Raw genomic sequence first — 18,309 nt, 5'->3', positions numbered from 1 at the left:
CAGGACTCATGAAGAATGCAAACTGGAACGCAGCCATGGCGCCGCCGGTAGTTTGCGGCACATCCTTGTAAAATTGGCCTGGGAGCGTGTGATTGTAGGGCAGTGTAGTTAGAGACATTTGATAGGTAGCGAATGCATGCCGTGGATGGGAGAGTGGCGCAGTTGGGCCTTTTGGACAATAAATAGGATCCCTAACAAAAACATGTCAATTGTTAGTCCAATATTGTCAGATTGGCATTGTAAATGCAAATGTATCCAAATATACTAATGAATATATTGGAATACAACATAAAAATAAATTGAACATGCATAACCGATAAGAAGTAGACAACCAAAACAGGGCTCTACCTTGACTTAAAAAAATATATATATTAAAAAAAAAAAAAAAAAACAAGGAGCATGTGTGCACCTATGATAAAAAATGTAGGCACTTGTTCTCATGAGGACCGCCACAGGAAAGGAAGACCCAGAGTTACCTCTGCTGCAGAGGATAAGTTCATTAGAGTTACCAGCCTCAGAAATCGATAATTAAGTGCAGCCCAAATAAATGCATCACAGATTTAAAGACTGTGTGAATCAGTCATTCATGGTCAAATTGCTGCAAATAAACCACTACTGAAGAACACCAATAAAAGAAGAGACTTGCTTGGGCCAAGAGACACGAGCAATGGACATTAGACCGGTGGAAATCTGTCCTTTGGTCTGATGAGTCCAAATTTGAGATTTTTTGTTCCAACAAATCGTGGAAATTCTAATCAATAATGAGGAGAGACAAGGTCAATCACCAATCAGGATATTACTTTATGCAAACCTGATTAATAAGGAAAGCAGTTCACGCCACACACACAAATTAATGATGTGAGTGCTCTGCAATAACGATGCCTGGTCGACACAACACTCTTGACTGTTGGGTTGAGAGCCCCGACACAAAGAATACAAAGATATTTTATATGGCAAAGACACCCCCCTTAGTTTCATGACAAACAGATGTGTGGAATGGGTCACAAGGTGAGACTTGATATATGAGAAAGGAGTATCCCCCAGCCAGATAGCATTTGCTATGAAGACTGTTCTTATTGTACAGAGTTTGGACCCTAAGACGAGGCTCTTATCTCGTCCATGGTACCTCACAGTACAGAAACACCAACTTATTCTATGGCATCAATCAATTGTCAGCAACAGATACCCCTATCTCAAAAGCTCCTCCTAAGTTCACACAGACACAATAGAGTTCTAAGAACCCCATTCTGTTGCATAAAACCACCATTTGATGCAATAACAGTATTTTAACATAATCTTGTAATTTCACCACCATTAACCGCAGTGTCTTTCTGAGACGCATAATAGGTGAACAGATGATCTCCGCATGTGTGGTTCCCACCATGAAGCACGGAGGTGGTGGTATGGTGTGAGGGTGCTTTGCTGGTGACAGTGTCAGTGATTTATTTACAATTCAAGGCACACTTAACCAGCATGGCTGCCAAAGCATTCTGCAGCGATATGCCATCCCATCTGGTTTGCGCTTAGTGGGACTATCATTTGTTTTTCAACAGGACAATGACCCAAAACACACCTCCAGGCTGTGTAAGGGCTATTTGACCAAAAAGGAGAGTGATGGAGTGCTGCATCAGTTGACCTGGCCTCCACAATCACCCGACCTTAACTCAATTGGTTTGGGATGAGTTGGACCGCAGAGTGGAGGAAAAACACCTTCAAGACTGTTGGAAAAGCATTCCAGGTGACTACCTTATGAAGCTGGTTGAGAGAATGCCAAGAGTGTGCAAAGCTGTCATCAAGGCAAAGGGTGGCTACTTTGATGAATCTAAAATATATTTTGTTGTGTTTAACACTTGTTTGGTTACTACATGATTCCATGTGTTATTTCATAGATTTGATGTCTTCAATATTATTCTACAATGTAGAAAATAGTAAAATACATATATGGCTGTAGTAACATACATATATATACATATATGGCTCTAGTCTGCGCATAGCCACTATCTTTTATCTCATCTCAACTTGATCTAGTCACATCAATCAGCACCTGAGATCCAAACACTGCCATGACTTGATAAGGTTGTGTAGTTACCGGAAATAGCTATATAATGGGTTTTTTAAACAACAAAGAAAACTGGCTAGATAGTAGCCTAGGTAGATGATTATGCAGAACTAGCGCCCATGCACTATGCACTATTGATGCGCATTCTCGGTAATACACTCGTGTACACCATGGACCGGCTAGTACATAAAGCATCCTCCATTCAGGCTGCAAATGCATCATTTTCCACATTAACTAGCTCGTAAGGCGAGAAGCCCTAGAGGATCTTGCGCCCATGCACTATCAGCTGCCTAGGCTAGTTAGATAGGCATACCTACCCTGCCGACGCTCGTCGGATGTGGCAGGGCTTGTAAACTATTACAGACTACAAAGGGAAGCACAGCCGCGAGCTGCCCAGTGACACGAGCGTACCAGACGAGCTAAATCACTTCTATGCTCGCTTCGAGGCAAGCAACACTGAGGCATGCATGAGAGCATCAGCTGTTCCGGACGACTGTGTGATCATGCTCTCCGTACTCGACGTGAGTAAGACGTTTAAACAGGTCAACATACACAAGGCTGCGGGGCCAGACGGATTACCAGGACGTGTGCTTCGGGCATGTGCTGACCAACTGGCAGGTGTCTTCACTGACATTTTCAACATGTCCCTGATTGAGTCTGTAATACCAACATGCTTCAAGCAGACCACCATAGTCCCTGTGCCCAAGAACACAAAGGCAACCTGCCTAAATGACTATAGACCCGTAGCACTCACGTCTATAGCCATGAAGTGCTTTGAAAGGCTGGTAATGGCTCACATCAACACCATTATCTCAGAAACCCTAGACCCACTCCAATTTGCATACCGCCCAAACAGATCCACAGATGGTGCAATCTCTATTGCACTCCACACTGCCCTTTCCCACCTGGACAAAAGGAACACTTATGTGAGAATGCTATTCATTGACTACAACTCAGCGTTCAACACCATAGTACCCTCAAAGCTCCTCACTAAGCTAAGGAACCTGGGACTAAACACCTCCCTCTGCAACTGGATCCTGGACTTCCTGACGGGTCGCCCCCAGGTGGTGAGGGTAGGTAGCAACACATCTGCCACACTGATCCTCAACACTGGAGCTCCCCAGGGGTGCGTGCTCAGTCCCCTCCTGTACTCCCTGTTCAGTGCACCTCCTTGCACTAAGGCGGAGGTACCGGTCCTGCTGCTGGGTTGTTGCCCTCCTACGGCCTCCTCCACGTCTCCTGATGTACTGGCCTGTCTCCTGGTAGCGTCTGCATGCTCTGGACACTACGCTGACAAACACAGCAAACCTTTTTGCCACAGTTCGCATTGATGTGCCATCCTGGATGAACTGCACTACCTGAGCCACTTGTGTGGGTTGTAGACTCTGTCTCATGCTACCACTAGAGTGAGAGCACCGCCAGCATTCAAAAGTGATCAAAACATCAGCCAGGAAGCATAGGAACTGAGAAGTGGTCTGTGGTCACCACCTGCAGAATCACTCCTGTTTTGGGGGGGGTGTCTTGTTAATTGCCTATAATTTCCACCTTTTGTCTATTCCATTTGCACAACAGCATGTGAAATTTATTGTCAATCAGTGTTGCTTCCTAAGTGGACAGTTTGATTTCACAGAAGTGTGATTGACTTGGAGTTACATTGTGTTGTTTAAGTGTTCCCTTTATTTTTTTGAGCAGTGTATATGGCTCTAGTCTGCGCATAGCCACTATCTTTTATCTCATCTCACCTTGATCTAGTCACATCAATCAGCACCTGAGATCCAAACACTACCATGACTTGATAAGGTCGTGTAGTTACCGGAAATAGCTATATAATGGGTTTTTTAAACAACAAAGAAAACTGGTTAGATAGTAGCCCTCCCCAGGGGTGCGTGCTCAGTCCCCTCCTGTACTCCCTGTTCACCCACGACTGCATGGCCAGGCACGAGTCCAACACCATCATTAAGTTTGCAGATGACACAACAGTGGTAGGCCTGATCACCGACAACGACGAGACAGCCTATAGGGAGGAGGTCAGAGACCTGGCCGGGTGGTGCCAGAATAACAACCTTACCCTCAACATAACCAAAACTAAGGAGATGATTGTGGACTACAGGAAAAGGAGCACCGAGCACGTCCCCATTCTCATCGACGGGGCTGTAGTGGAGCAGGTTGAGAGCTTCAAATTCATTGGGGTCCACATCAACAACAAACTAGAATGGTCCAAACACACCAAGACAGTCGTGAAGACGGCACGACAAAGCCTATTCCCCCTCAGGAAAGTAAAAAGATTTGGCATGGGTCCTGAGAACCTCAAAAGGTTCTACAGCTGCAACATCGAGAGCATCCTGACCGGTTGCATCACTGCCTGGTACGGCAATTTCTCGGCCTCTACCGCAAGGCACTTCAGAGGGTAGTGCGTTCGGCCCAGTACATCACTGGGGCAAAGCTGCCTGCCATCCAGGACCTCTACACCAGGCGGTGTCAGAGGAAGGCCCTAAAAATGGTCAAAGACCCCATGTTACAGCGTTTGTTTACAGAAGACGAGGCGACCACCTGTGCAAATTAACTACCTAATTAGCACAGGTGGTCACCTCGTCTTCTGTAAACAAGCGCTGTAACATGATGATATGGCTGTGTGGGAACACTAGGTGTGTATCCATTTATTTCTGGCTGATATGAAAGAAAAGGTCCTTATGCTTCCAAAACCGTACAGCAAGCGACGCGTGTTAATGTTCAGACTGAGTATCAGGGTTCTTAACAAAACTCCCCTGTACAGAATACGTTACGTCTTCTTCCAATTGCTCTTATGTGTAATGTTATGGAACTGAGAGTCATGATCAAGGGTACACTTCACATAGTAAATTTGGGACACTAATTAGTATGATATTACGTTTCGTATGTATTAATTAGGAATTACAATCCGTACAATATGTTACGAATAGCAATTCGTACAATCTTATTGATGCAGCGTTGGTTGAAGAGACCAGACAACTCCGGTGTCGGCTTTTCAGGATGTTAAAAGAAAAGCACAAACATAAACATTCCCTTACACATGTCCATGGGGCTATCAGTAAGTAGATATGAGCTTTTCATGTAAAAGCAAACTTATCTTAGTTCTTCAAAATGTCAATAATTTGTGAAATTGTTTATTGCCTTAAGTTGTCTATAGGAGGGGAGAGACTGTAAGTCACAAAGACTTTATGGTCTCACCCCTAACCCTCAACCACAAGTAGCCCACTCTCCTTACTCAATCTGTGCTGTCTATTGCAAGAGGTAAAGACAGGGTTGCATTTCTAGGCTGTCATGCTAAATAATATCAATGTTTCTGATCTGGTGATTCTATGTCTATGCACAGTATGTTACACAGGTGGAACATTGTCCTATGTAAGACATGATTAATGGAATACAGAATCCACTGACACCTTGTCTTAAATAATCAGGACCATTCAGTTGGCAAGCAACTTTTACACTTTACTCCATACATACAACATGCGTGTTGTACATCTGATTTAGCTTTTACTACCGTGTAGATGTGGACTGACCGAAGTTAAAGTGTCAAAGACTGACATTATTGCTTATCTTTATGTGTTAAAGCAATAGTCATGTAAAACTTTGCATGTGTTTCCATTCTCCACTCTAAGCTTGGAACCAAATTAGCAAATTATTATTAATGAGTTAAAACACAATTGTTAGAGAGATTTGGGTACTTTCTCTCTTCTGTGATTATAGCCTACAGGCCTACTGTTGTGTTGCTATTTCCCCACACCTCTTCGTCGTGATTGGAATTGACCTTTGATCCCACTCCGAGTCACTAAACCAGTGAAGTCATTCAGAACATATGAGTGTTGAGACAAGCTTGCAAAGTGTAAAGTCAATCATAGGAAAGTCCCCCCCTGTTGGAAACCTTAACAAACCTTGCTGTTTTTGTTGTTGCCTTCAACAGTATCTAAATGTTTTTGGATGTGGATATATTCCAAGGACGACGATTTGCAACTTTCAACAGAGAGGTCCACTCAGCAGGAACCGCCATATTTGATGGAGTCCCATACTATAACATTAGCTGTACATTGAAGGTATGTAGCTATTTCTGATGCCTGCTCTCTACTTTTAAAGAATGTGAGTTTAAATAGTATGAGAGGAATTTACAATATTCACTCCTAGCAAACATTCCCAGTATGTTATGAGATGGTATGTTTTTACTCAGCACCGTCTATCCACGGATAGGACAGAAACATGTGCTTGCTGTGTTTCTTGTATTTCAAGGATACAAAATATCCAATTGTCAGCTCTTAGCTAGCATCTAAAACAATGATATCTTCCCTGAAACTTAGCATCAGACGAATGTGTAAATATTAGAATGCTGTTTGTGCCTCCCAGGTGGTCTGTTAAAGCGGCCTGGGTGATCAACCTGAGCCTCTCAAACTACCCCTCCATCCTCATACAGTAGCCAGACAGTAGGTGAGCTTTTCTCTTTATTTCTTTCTGTATTCTTTAAATGTAAAAGCAGACTACACATTTAAATGTTCCCTATAGAGAAAATCTAAGAATTCTGTTCTGTTCTATTCACTTCCACTCTTTCCTAGCTTCTCTGATCTAGCTGCCATGAACGGTGTGATAGAAGGTGTATATGAGCCAGTGCAGCACCATTGGTTCCACTGCGAGCAGCAGGTGGACTGTAAAGACTCCTGGTTCCCTTTCAGCAGAGAGGACTCATCAAGGCTGGAAGAGGCACACACACATGGCATGAGACAATTCATCATACTTTTACAAATAATACAAATTGTTCTTGTATTGTTGCCCCTTTGTACTATAGCACCATATTGTGTGCTATGTATTACCCTGAAACAAGAATATAGTTACACTGAAATGAAGGACTATCTAGGCAAGTAATGTTTTCATTGTGATTAACTATAACTTGTAACCATACTATGTAATTACAACTTTTGCTGTAATGTGGAGTGTTATGGTTTTGACATGGGATGTAATGACGTGATCCCTGATGATAATAACAATGATACAGATGGCTATAACCATATCATCATAATTGTGGGTTTGCTCCTAACAGGGGAGACCCGCGGGGAGGAGGAGATGGTGGTAGCCACAGAGGGTAGGCGGTTCGATGTGAGGCTGAAGGAGAGGCGGCGCTACGCGGTGTACTGGGAGCAGCCCCCCTCGGAGGTGAGGCGCTGCTCCTGGTTCCACAAAGGAGACAAGGATATCTCCTACACCCCTTACCCAGAGCACACCAGCCTCGTCCTGGAGGTAGGACACAGTCTGAAACGACAACGTGTTCCCTATACAGTATACAGGGCCCTGGTCAATAGAAGTGCACTATATAGGTGCCATATCAGATGCACACAAAATGCAAATCATTACAAAGTGATACAGTATCTACCTTGATAACTTGGTGTTTATCTTCGTACCATAGTTTTGCGGGGCCAGTATTTACTTCTTTCTACTGTCTGAAAGGGGTATACTGCGGATTGGTAATGACCTTTTTAATCTGTCAATCAAACCTTGGTAATATTGTCAGTAACATATACAGTATGACTGACCGGGTTTGAACCTTGGTCAACCACATAACCCAAGACTTGTGTTACCTCCCGGAGCTAATGCCTGGAGTGCAGGAGACCAGGGTCCGTTACATTTGCATCACTTTATTCACAGGAGGCTTACATGATATCAGTGACGCTGAATGACTGGACGAGGAAGTTAGAATTCCCCACTGGAGAAACGGTGGTGTTGCACAGCCGTATGGTATGACCCCCTCTCCCATCCATAACTGACATGGACAGAAGCACAGTATATCTTAGTGACACTATCTTACTGTTACTAGTACCTGCATGGTTTGTCTGTAGAGATGCAAATATTGGACTGTAAAATAAAATGCAACAAAGTTTCTATTCCTTGCTCTGTCTCCGTTAGCTTATGACACAGCAACAGACAATCCCCTCTAGGTACTGGATAAGCTTCCCCTCTGACTCTGAGCAAAGTCGACCCAGGACCGTAAAAAGGGGGCTGGAGGGTATTTCAATAGAGATACCTGAAGGTAAGCCCGCAAATGTATAGGCCTCTATCTTCACAATGGGCTTTGATTTCTACACCTCTGTGTGAGGTTCTCACACCTGTACTGTACTTCTATTTGTGTCTCCTGCAAACATTACTGGGAATTGGCCTGAACAATGGATATTGCATTGTTTACAGAGAACTCAAGTTGTGGAGCATCCAATGCATTGGACCATGTGCACGTTGGTATTTACATGATACCAAATTACAATTCCTTACACAGTGGACCCAATTTGTGTTGTTGGTCATTCAGGAGAGCCTTACCAAGTGGACCACCTTGTCTTCATGGTACATGGCATTGGACCGGCCTGTGACATCCAGCTGCGTGGGGTCGTTCAATGTGGTGTGTCTATAACCTTTGACCCCTACCTCTAAAACTTTACCTGCACTCTGCTTTTTCCCTTTTTCACAATTCCTTTTTTGCTCACAAACATTCCCATACATTGATTAATGCAGACTTGATAGGTTAAGATGACCATATTACTTGAAACAAAAGGCCTACCAGTTAACTGTACCAACATGCAAAAGCATATCACAAACATACTAAAGCACTCTCTACCGACTGTAGTGAATGATTTCCGCGATGCTTCACTCAGCCTGCTGAGCAGTCACTTCAAGCAGAGCCAAGATGGTGCCCACATGGGCCGTGTGGAGTTCCTGCCAGTCAACTGGCACCGGGTGCTGCATGGGGACGCCACTGGGGTGGACGAGTAAGACCTTGGACTGTTCCATCATTTGGCTTTGAGTGCTGTTTTTGTGTTGGTTGTTGTTTAAATCGTCTGTTTACTGGGTTTTGTGGTTTTTCACACAAAAGAATGGCACGCACACAAACACAAACTTTCTTACCTTCCTCCTACCAACAGGGATATCCAGAGGATCACCCTGCCCAGCATCAGTCGTCTGCGTCAGTTCAGCAACGGCACGGTGCTGGACCTGTTCTTCTACAACAGCCCCACCTACTGCCAGACCATCATAGACACCGTGGCCTCAGAGATCAACCGCCTACACCACGTATTCCTTCAGCGCCACCCACAATTCACTGGTGCAGTGTCACTGACTGGACACAGTCTGGGTCAGTACCTCATAGACCTCTCCTAACTTTTTCTTCTGACTTTATTAGGAAGAACTGCACTCTTAGAAAAAAAGTTTCCAAAAGGGTTCTTCAGCTGTCCCCATAGGGGAACCCTTTTTGGTTACCAGGTAGAACTCTTATGGGATATGTGTAGAACCCTCTGTGTAAAAGGTTCTACCTGGAACCAAAAAGAGTTATTCAAAAGGTTCTCCTATGGGGAGAGCTGAAGAACCCTTTTTGGTTCCAGATAGTACCATTTTGTCTAGGAGTGTAGTATTAATAACCATTATAGTAATTCATATTCTTTATTAATATGACTTTTCTAGGTTCTCTGATCCTCTTTGACCTTCTGACAAATCAAGAAATACATAACACAGATGAAAAGATAGTAAGTAGTAGGCAACTGATAAAATGTACAGCTACATTTTGGCCATGGCCACAACCACCAGCATATTTATTCTGATTAGCTCAATGTTGATCCTATATTTCTTCTGCTTCAGAGTAGCGTCAGCAGCCCAAGTGAAGCAACCTCCATTAACTTTGAGAGCTTTGAGGAAACACTTAGGAATTTCGGATTGGGCAAGTTTTTCCAAATGCTTACAAAGGAGCAGATGGACTTAGAATCACTGGTAAGCCTGCGTGTGTGTGTGTGTGTGTGTGTGTGTGTGTGTGTAACGTTCCTGACCTGTTTTATGTTGTTTTTGTATGTGTTTATGGTCAGGGCGTGTGTTTTGGGTGGGCAGTCTATGTTTTCTGTTTCTATGTTGGTTTTGGTTGCCTGGTATGGCTCTTAATTAGAGGCAGGTGTTTTGCGTTTTCCTCTAATTAAGAGTCATATTTAGGTAGGGTGTTCTCACTGTTTGTTTGTGGGTGATTGTCTTCCGTATCTGTGTTATGGTTTGCACCATACGGGACTGTTCGGTTGTTCGTTCGTTTATTTTGATGTAGTCTGTTTCCTGTCCGTAAGTGTTACGTTTAGTTATGTAAGTTTATGTTCAGGTTTCGTCTACTTCGTTTTCTTGTTTTGTATTTTTGAAAGTGTTTTGTTTTTCGTGTTGCCATCATCGTTTTCAAATAAAGAGATGGCTTATTTCCCTAATGCTGCATTTTGGTCTGATGATCCTTCTCTCCTCTCCTCGTCCGAGGATGAGGAGAACGACAGCCCTTACAGAATCACCCACCATAACAGGACCAAGCGGATTGAGGAGAGAGAAAAGGAACTAAAGCACTGGACACAGGAGGAATGGTCTTGGGAGATCATGGACGGAAAGGGACCCTGGGGAAGGGTTGGAGAGAATCGCCGCTCTCGGGAGGAGAGGAAGGCAGCCACAGCCCAGGAGCGCTGGTATGAGGAGGCAGCACATAGGAGAGGCTGGAAGCCCGAGAGGCTCACCCAAAAATTTCTTGGGGGGGGGGGGGGCTAAAGGGGAGTGTGGCGAAGCCGGGTTGGATACCTGAGCCAACTCCCCGGGCTTGCCGTGGAGTAAGAGGGCGTCGTACTGGTCAGACACCGTGTTATGCGGTAAAGCGCACGGTGTCCCCAGTACGCGTGCTTAGCCCAGTGCGGGCTATTCCACCTTGCCGCACTGGGAGGGCTAGGTTGGGCATCGAGCCGAGTGCCATGAAGCCGGCCCAACGTATCTGGTCTCCAGTACGTCTCCTCGGGCCGGCGTACATGGCACCAGCCTTACAGGTGGTGTCCCCGGTTCGCCTGCATAGCCCAGTGCGGGCTATTCCACCTCGCCGCACTGGCAGGGCTACGGGGATCATTCAACCTGGTAAGGTTGGGGAGGCTCGGTGCTCAAGAGCACGTGTCCTCCTTCACGGTCCGGTATATCCGGCGCCACCTTCCCACCCCAGCTCAGTACCACCAGTGCCTACACCACGCACCAGGCTTCCAGTGCATCTCCAGAGCCCTGTTCCTCTTCCACGCACTCTCCCTATGGTGCGTGTCTCCAGCCCGGTACCTCCAGTTCCGGTACCACGCACCAGGCCTAGAGTGCGTCTCAGTCAGCCAGAGCCGTCCTGCCATGACCAGCCAGAGCCGTCCTGCCATGACCAGCCAGAGCCGTCCTGCCATGACCAGCCAGAGCCGTCCTGCCATGACCAGCCAGAGCCGTCCTGCCATGAGCGTCGAGAGCCGTCAGCCTGCCATGAGCGTCGAGAGCCGTCAGCCTGCCATGAGCGTCAAGAGCCGTCAGCCTGCCATGAGCTTCGAGAGCCGTCAGCCTGCCATGAGCGTCGAGAGCCGTCAGCCTGCCATGAGCGTCGAGAGCCGTCAGCCAGCCATGAGCGTCGAGAGCCGTCAGCCAGCCATGAGCGTCGAGAGCCGTCAGCCAGCCATGAGCGTCGAGAGCCGTCAGCCAGCCATGAGCGTCGAGAGCCGTCAGCCAGCCATGAGCGTCGAGAGCCGTTCAGTCAGGATCTGCCTGAGTATATCAGCCGGGACCTGCCCCTTGTCCCGGTGCTGCCCCTTGTCCCGGTGCTGCCCCTTGTCCCGGTGCTGCCCCTTGTACCGGTGCTGCCCCTTGTCCCGGTGCTGCCCCTTGTCCCGGTGCTGCCCCTTGTCCCGGTGCTGCCCCTTGTCCCGGTGCTGCCCCTTGTCCCGGTGCTGCCCCTTGTCCCGGTGCTGCCCCTTGTCCCGGTGCTGCCCCTTGTCCCGGTGCTACCCCTTGTCCCGGTGCTGGCCGTTCATTTAGGGGATGTTAGTTTTAGGGTGGTCATTGGGAGGGGAAGACAGAAGCGGGGAGTGACTATGGTGGTGTGGGGACAGCGTCCAGAGCCTGAGCCACCACCGTGGTCAACTGCCCACCCAGACCCTCCCCTGGACTTTGTGCTGGTGCGCCCGGCGTTCGCACCTTGAGGGGGGGGTTCTGTAACGTTCCTGACCTGTTTTATGTTGTTTTTGTATGTGTTTATGGTCAGGGCGTGTGTTTTGGGTGGGCAGTCTATGTTTTCTGTTTCTATGTTGGTTTTGGTTGCCTGGTATGGCTCTTAATTAGAGGCAGGTGTTTTGCGTTTTCCTCTAATTAAGAGTCATATTTAGGTAGGGTGTTCTCACTGTTTGTTTGTGGGTGATTGTCTTCCGTATCTGTGTTATGTTTTGCACCATACGGGACTGTTCGGTTGTTCGTTCGTTTATTTTGATGTAGTCTGTTTCCTGTCCGTAAGTGTTACGTTTAGTTATGTAAGTTTATGTTCAGGTTTCGTCTACTTCGTTTTCTTGTTTTGTATTTTTGAAAGTGTTTTGTTTTTCGTGTTGCCATCATCGTTTTCAAATAAAGAGATGGCTTATTTCCCTAATGCTGCATTTTGGTCTGATGATCCTTCTCTCCTCTCCTCGTCCGAGGATGAGGAGAACGACAGCCCTTACAGAATCACCCACCATAACAGGACCAAGCGGATTGAGGAGAGAGAAAAGGAACTAAAGCACTGGACACAGGAGGAATGGTCTTGGGAGATCATGGACGGAAAGGGACCCTGGGGAAGGGTTGGAGAGAATCGCCGCTCTCGGGAGGAGAGGAAGGCAGCCACAGCCCAGGAGCGCTGGTATGAGGAGGCAGCACATAGGAGAGGCTGGAAGCCCGAGAGGCTCACCCAAAAATTTCTTGGGGGGGGGGGGGGGCTAAAGGGGAGTGTGGCGAAGCCGGGTTGGATACCTGAGCCAACTCCCCGGGCTTGCCGTGGAGTAAGAGGGCGTCGTACTGGTCAGACACCGTGTTATGCGGTAAAGCGCACGGTGTCCCCAGTACGCGTGCTTAGCCCAGTGCGGGCTATTCCACCTTGCCGCACTGGGAGGGCTAGGTTGGGCATCGAGCCGAGTGCCATGAAGCCGGCCCAACGTATCTGGTCTCCAGTACGTCTCCTCGGGCCGGCGTACATGGCACCAGCCTTACAGGTGGTGTCCCCGGTTCGCCTGCATAGCCCAGTGCGGGCTATTCCACCTCGCCGCACTGGCAGGGCTACGGGGATCATTCAACCTGGTAAGGTTGGGGAGGCTCGGTGCTCAAGAGCACGTGTCCTCCTTCACGGTCCGGTATATCCGGCGCCACCTTCCCACCCCAGCTCAGTACCACCAGTGCCTACACCACGCACCAGGCTTCCAGTGCATCTCCAGAGCCCTGTTCCTCTTCCACGCACTCTCCCTATGGTGCGTGTCTCCAGCCCGGTACCTCCAGTTCCGGTACCACGCACCAGGCCTAGAGTGCGTCTCAGTCAGCCAGAGCCGTCCTGCCATGACCAGCCAGAGCCGTCCTGCCATGACCAGCCAGAGCCGTCCTGCCATGACCAGCCAGAGCCGTCCTGCCATGACCAGCCAGAGCCGTCCTGCCATGAGCGTCGAGAGCCGTCAGCCTGCCATGAGCGTCGAGAGCCGTCAGCCTGCCATGAGCGTCGAGAGCCGTCAGCCTGCCATGAGCTTCGAGAGCCGTCAGCCTGCCATGAGCGTCGAGAGCCGTCAGCCTGCCATGAGCGTCGAGAGCCGTCAGCCAGCCATGAGCGTCGAGAGCCGTCAGCCAGCCATGAGCGTCGAGAGCCGTCAGCCAGCCATGAGCGTCGAGAGCCGTCAGCCAGCCATGAGCGTCGAGAGCCGTCAGCCAGCCATGAGCGTCGAGAGCCGTTCAGTCAGGATCTGCCTGAGTATATCAGCCGGGACCTGCCCCTTGCCCCGGTGCTGCCCCTTGTCCCGGTGCTGCCCCTTGTCCCGGTGCTGCCCCTTGTCCCGGTGCTGCCCCTTGTCCCGGTGCTGCCCCTTGTCCCGGTGCTGCCCCTTGTCCCGGTGCTGCCCCTTGTCCCGGTGCTGCCCCTTGTCCCGGTGCTGCCCCTTGTCCCGGTGCTACCCCTTGTCCCGGTGCTGGCCGTTCATTTAGGGGATGTTAGTTTTAGGGTGGTCATTGGGAGGGGAAGACAGAAGCGGGGAGTGACTATGGTGGTGTGGGGACAGCGTCCAGAGCCTGAGCCACCACCGTGGTCAACTGCCCACCCAGACCCTCCCCTGGACTTTGTGCTGGTGCGCCCGGCGTTCGCACCTTGAGGGGGGGGTTCTGTAACGTTCCTGACCTGTTTTATGTTGTTTTTGTATGTGTTTATGGTCAGGGCGTGTGTTTTGGGTGGGCAGTCTATGTTTTCTGTTTCTATGTTGGTTTTGGTTGCCTGGTATGGCTCTTAATTAGAGGCAGGTGTTTTGCGTTTTCCTCTAATTAAGAGTCATATTTAGGTAGGGTGTTCTCACTGTTTGTTTGTGGGTGATTGTCTTCCGTATCTGTGTTATGTTTTGCACCATACGGGACTGTTCGGTTGTTCGTTCGTTTATTTTGATGTAGTCTGTTTCCTGTCCGTAAGTGTTACGTTTAGTTATGTAAGTTTATGTTCAGGTTTCGTCTACTTCGTTTTCTTGTTTTGTATTTTTGAAAGTGTTTTGTTTTTCGTGTTGCCATCATCGTTTTCAAATAAAGAGATGGCTTATTTCCCTAATGCTGCATTTTGGTCTGATGATCCTTCTCTCCTCTCCTCGTCCGAGGATGAGGAGAACGACAGCCCTTACAGTGTGTGTGTGTGTGTCTTTGACTTTCTAACTGTGTGTGTGTCCTCTGTCTATTGACTAGGCTCTCTGTTCGGAGACGGACTTGAAGGACTTGGGAATACCCTTGGGGCCTCGCAAGAAGATCATGTGCTTGTTGAAGAGATGGAGAGAAGTATGAAATCCTATCCACTTCCAAATGGATCCATTCATTGTCAAACATAGCCATCATGTGAAATGTTCACCTAGTTTTAAAAATCAAGCTTCTTTGATCTGACATTCCAGTCTATTGGATCCATTGTGCGTAGCTTCCTGTCCGTCTTAACCCTGACAATATTCCATCCTAACTGTTTGTAAATTGGCTGAATGCTGGAACCAGCAGTCTGATGAAGTTATATTGTTTAGATTGTTATTGGAGCTATCTAATCTATCCATCTATCCTTCGGCCCAGAAGCAGGAATCCAGGACAGGAACGTCCCAGCCAGTTCCAGGTGTGTATTCCCAGGTCCAAGAACAACCAACGCTCCTTTCAGACGTCCCCTCAACCAGCCCAGTGGATTACAAGTACTTTGACATTGGCATTGGCCAGGTAAACAAACAACAACAGTGACTGCATACTGTAACATGTACACATGCACATACAGTAGAGCGAGAGAGAGCAATGCCATGGTGCACATATCTGCACATATGTGAAGTAGTACACAATTTTCGGGGACCGCTTATGGCTTGTGAGCACAACTTTCAGAACTATTGGCTAAAAAGTATACATTGTTTTGTGTACCAAATTCAGTGAACAGATGATTTAAACAACAAACAACACAAAAACAACACTCAAAGCCAAATTATGGATTAAAGACAATATATTTAATAGAATGTCTGGATGCAGTTAACATGAGGCCCAACTATTACAACTGAAAATCTAAATTAATTAAATTACATTTAAAATGTTGGTGAGTTTTGATATCCATGCTTAGTTACAGAAAGTGAAGAAATGTATCAGAATTTATACATGGAGCATACTGAATTAGTATTACCTTCCTGCCCAGGTGTCCATTGTGTACCCTCAGCTGGCCTTCCAGCCGCAGGCCTTCTTTGCCTTGGGTTCTCCTATAGGGATGTTCCTAACGGTGCGCGGCCTGAAGAGGATCGACCCCAAATACAGCCTCCCCACCTGCAAGAGCTTCTACAACATCTTCCATCCAGTATGTTTATCGATCATATGTTAATAAAAATGCTTAGCGGAGCTAAAGTCAATCAAAGTCATGAATATTCATAAGGACCTGACAATGTTTTTTTCCTCCTTGCAGTTTGACCCGGTGGCCTTCAGGATTGAGCCCATGGTGTTGTCTCCAGGGGTGGACCTTCCCCCAATGCTAATCCCACATCACAAGGGCAGGAAGAGGATGCATCTCGGTGAGACCTGAGGCGTGAAGCTTTGATCTGAATATTACAAAGATATGGTAGCCCCATATGTCATGAGCTTTTTGTTAAGACCCTAAGCAAGCATTACTAAAGCTCTGACCTGCATGATCATTTAAAACACTGACCTACATCGTTGCTATGCAATGAGCGTGTGGAAGCTTTCATCCACCTTGTGCTCCCATGCAGTGACCCTGTGTTGACATTGTGTCCCCCAGAGCTGAAAGACAGCTTGATGCGAGTCAGCTCAGATCTGCTGCTCTCCATCAGTACTCTCCGTGGTGTGTGGCAGACCCTCACCACACTACCTGTCAACACACTTCACCCAGTGGCCAGTGTAGGAACCACATCTGCACTGCCACCTCAGGAGTCAGAAGGTGAGAGATTGGTCTCATTTATGTATTACTTTTGTTCGCTCATTAATTTATTCACTCATTTATTAGGAACCATGTGCAATGGTTTTCCATACATGCATTACTTTATTCTTCATATTCCCTAAAATAAATTCCACTGTTGTTACTCTAGTAATTACAGCATTACTAAACAGGTAGGCCTTTAAAAGCAACTTAATGTAATATAATGATTTTTCGGTGTAATTTGTCCCTTGTGTGACTTTTTGTATGTACTATACAACCAAATGTCCCTTTATTTTTATATTTTTTTATTTACCTTTTATCAATACAGTTTTTTCTCATTGAGATAATATCTCTTTTCCAAGAGAGACCTGGTACAATAGCAGCAGGAAGAACAATGTTTCAGACAAAACAACTTACATACACTAACACAACATTAAACAAAACTATAAACACACATACAGCACAACAATTACATATTACGTTAAAAACACGATGGTCTTGACTAAAAACAGCTGTCCTAAAGACAACAGCTGTCCTAAAGACAAAAAGGAGACAATAACATTTGAACTGTGTTAGCGGAATGTTCCATCAATACTCTTTTCCAGGTAGTAGGGCCCAAAACGATACCGTCTCACCTACAGAGATGAAGAATAGCAGTTTTGGAATGTTGAATGGTGGACGTCGGTTTGATTACGTCCTTCAAGAGAAACCCCTAGAGAGCTTCAATGAGTATCTGTTTGCCATTCAGAGCCATCTCTGCTACTGGTAATAACAACTGAGCTAGTGTTGACTCTGACTCATGCTGTATTGAACTAGCTTACATGTTTTCTTTAGCTTTCTGCATTATCTTATGTTTTCTTGTGTGTTTCAGGGATTCTGAGGATACCGTGTTGCTGCTTTTGAGAGAAATCTATGAGGGGAAGGGAATCCTTCTCTAGCATCTCCAAATGTCCATGTAAAGCAGGGGTGGGCAATTCCAGTCCTCGAGGGCCTGATCAGTGTCACAGTTTTGCCCTGGCTAACACACCTGACTCCAATAAACACCTAATCATGATCTTCAGTTTAGAATGCAATTTGATTAGTCAGCTGTGTTTGCTAGGGATGGAGAAAAAGTGTGACACCAATCAGGCCCAGGAGGACTGGAGTTGCCCACCCCTGATGTAAAGGATGGATCTTTTGAGTTGTGTATCTACTAGAGGAGACTGGATGCATTACATTTTTATGGCTTAATTTGTATTTATTTTTCTGTAAAGTGTATTGAGGCTTCCTGTAAATGCACTTTGAATAAATGGTGATTTTAATCTGAATTGTGAATTGATCTGGAGATGACTAATTTACATAAACTGTTATTTTTGGTCGATACCTAATGCACTGTTTGCATAAGAATGCATTTAAAATGTACTGTAGGATTATGGGCTTGTTCTAATTTGTTTACAAATATGGAAACTGTGAACAACTTTTAATTAAAGCTGCTTTTCTGCTTATTCACACTTTTTGCTGGACCATGTCCTAGTTGCAATTTAGCACGTGTATGTGTTTACTTTCATTAAATTATGAACAACATAAATAAATCCTGCAAGGATTTTACTGTCTGCTGCAGCCAATTGGCTTATATAATAGCTACTGTAGACTCCATGCCACACTGTTGCCTATTTAGCCTTGCACTCCAAAGAGAGGTGACCACGCATTGTGTTCCTATCTGTAAGATTCATGTCGTAAATTAACTGACTGTGTCTTTAAATCACATTCCTGGCACATAGCCCCCAGAAAGTTAATTTCCCCATTTATCCGCGTCACCCACCGCGTGGAATATACGCCACAG

The 18,309-nt window shown here is 46.6% G+C and overlaps 1 protein-coding gene across 1 annotated transcript; it reads left to right on the top strand.

Annotated features, from left to right (window-relative positions):
- Nucleotides 1-5,892: 5,892 nt before the first annotated feature.
- Nucleotides 5,893-17,794, top strand: LOC129844952 (phospholipase DDHD2-like). Its single transcript, XM_055913105.1, has 18 exons — nucleotides 5,893-6,129; nucleotides 6,434-6,514; nucleotides 6,640-6,797; nucleotides 7,122-7,318; nucleotides 7,724-7,813; nucleotides 7,982-8,105; nucleotides 8,376-8,465; nucleotides 8,691-8,832; nucleotides 8,986-9,194; nucleotides 9,521-9,582; nucleotides 9,695-9,823; nucleotides 14,798-14,887; nucleotides 15,164-15,301; nucleotides 15,759-15,914; nucleotides 16,020-16,125; nucleotides 16,350-16,508; nucleotides 17,093-17,252; nucleotides 17,359-17,794. The coding sequence occupies exons 3-18, from the start codon at nucleotides 6,659-6,661 to the stop codon at nucleotides 17,423-17,425; spliced, it is 2,058 nt and encodes a 685-aa protein (XP_055769080.1). The 5' UTR covers nucleotides 5,893-6,129; nucleotides 6,434-6,514; nucleotides 6,640-6,658; the 3' UTR covers nucleotides 17,426-17,794.
- The last annotated feature ends 515 nt before the right edge of the window (nucleotides 17,795-18,309 follow it).

This window comes from Salvelinus fontinalis, chromosome 3 (genome assembly GCF_029448725.1).
Source record: "Salvelinus fontinalis isolate EN_2023a chromosome 3, ASM2944872v1, whole genome shotgun sequence".
In the NCBI taxonomy this organism is placed as follows: domain Eukaryota; kingdom Metazoa; phylum Chordata; class Actinopteri; order Salmoniformes; family Salmonidae; genus Salvelinus; species Salvelinus fontinalis.
This window is presented reverse-complemented; position numbering and strand designations above follow the sequence as displayed.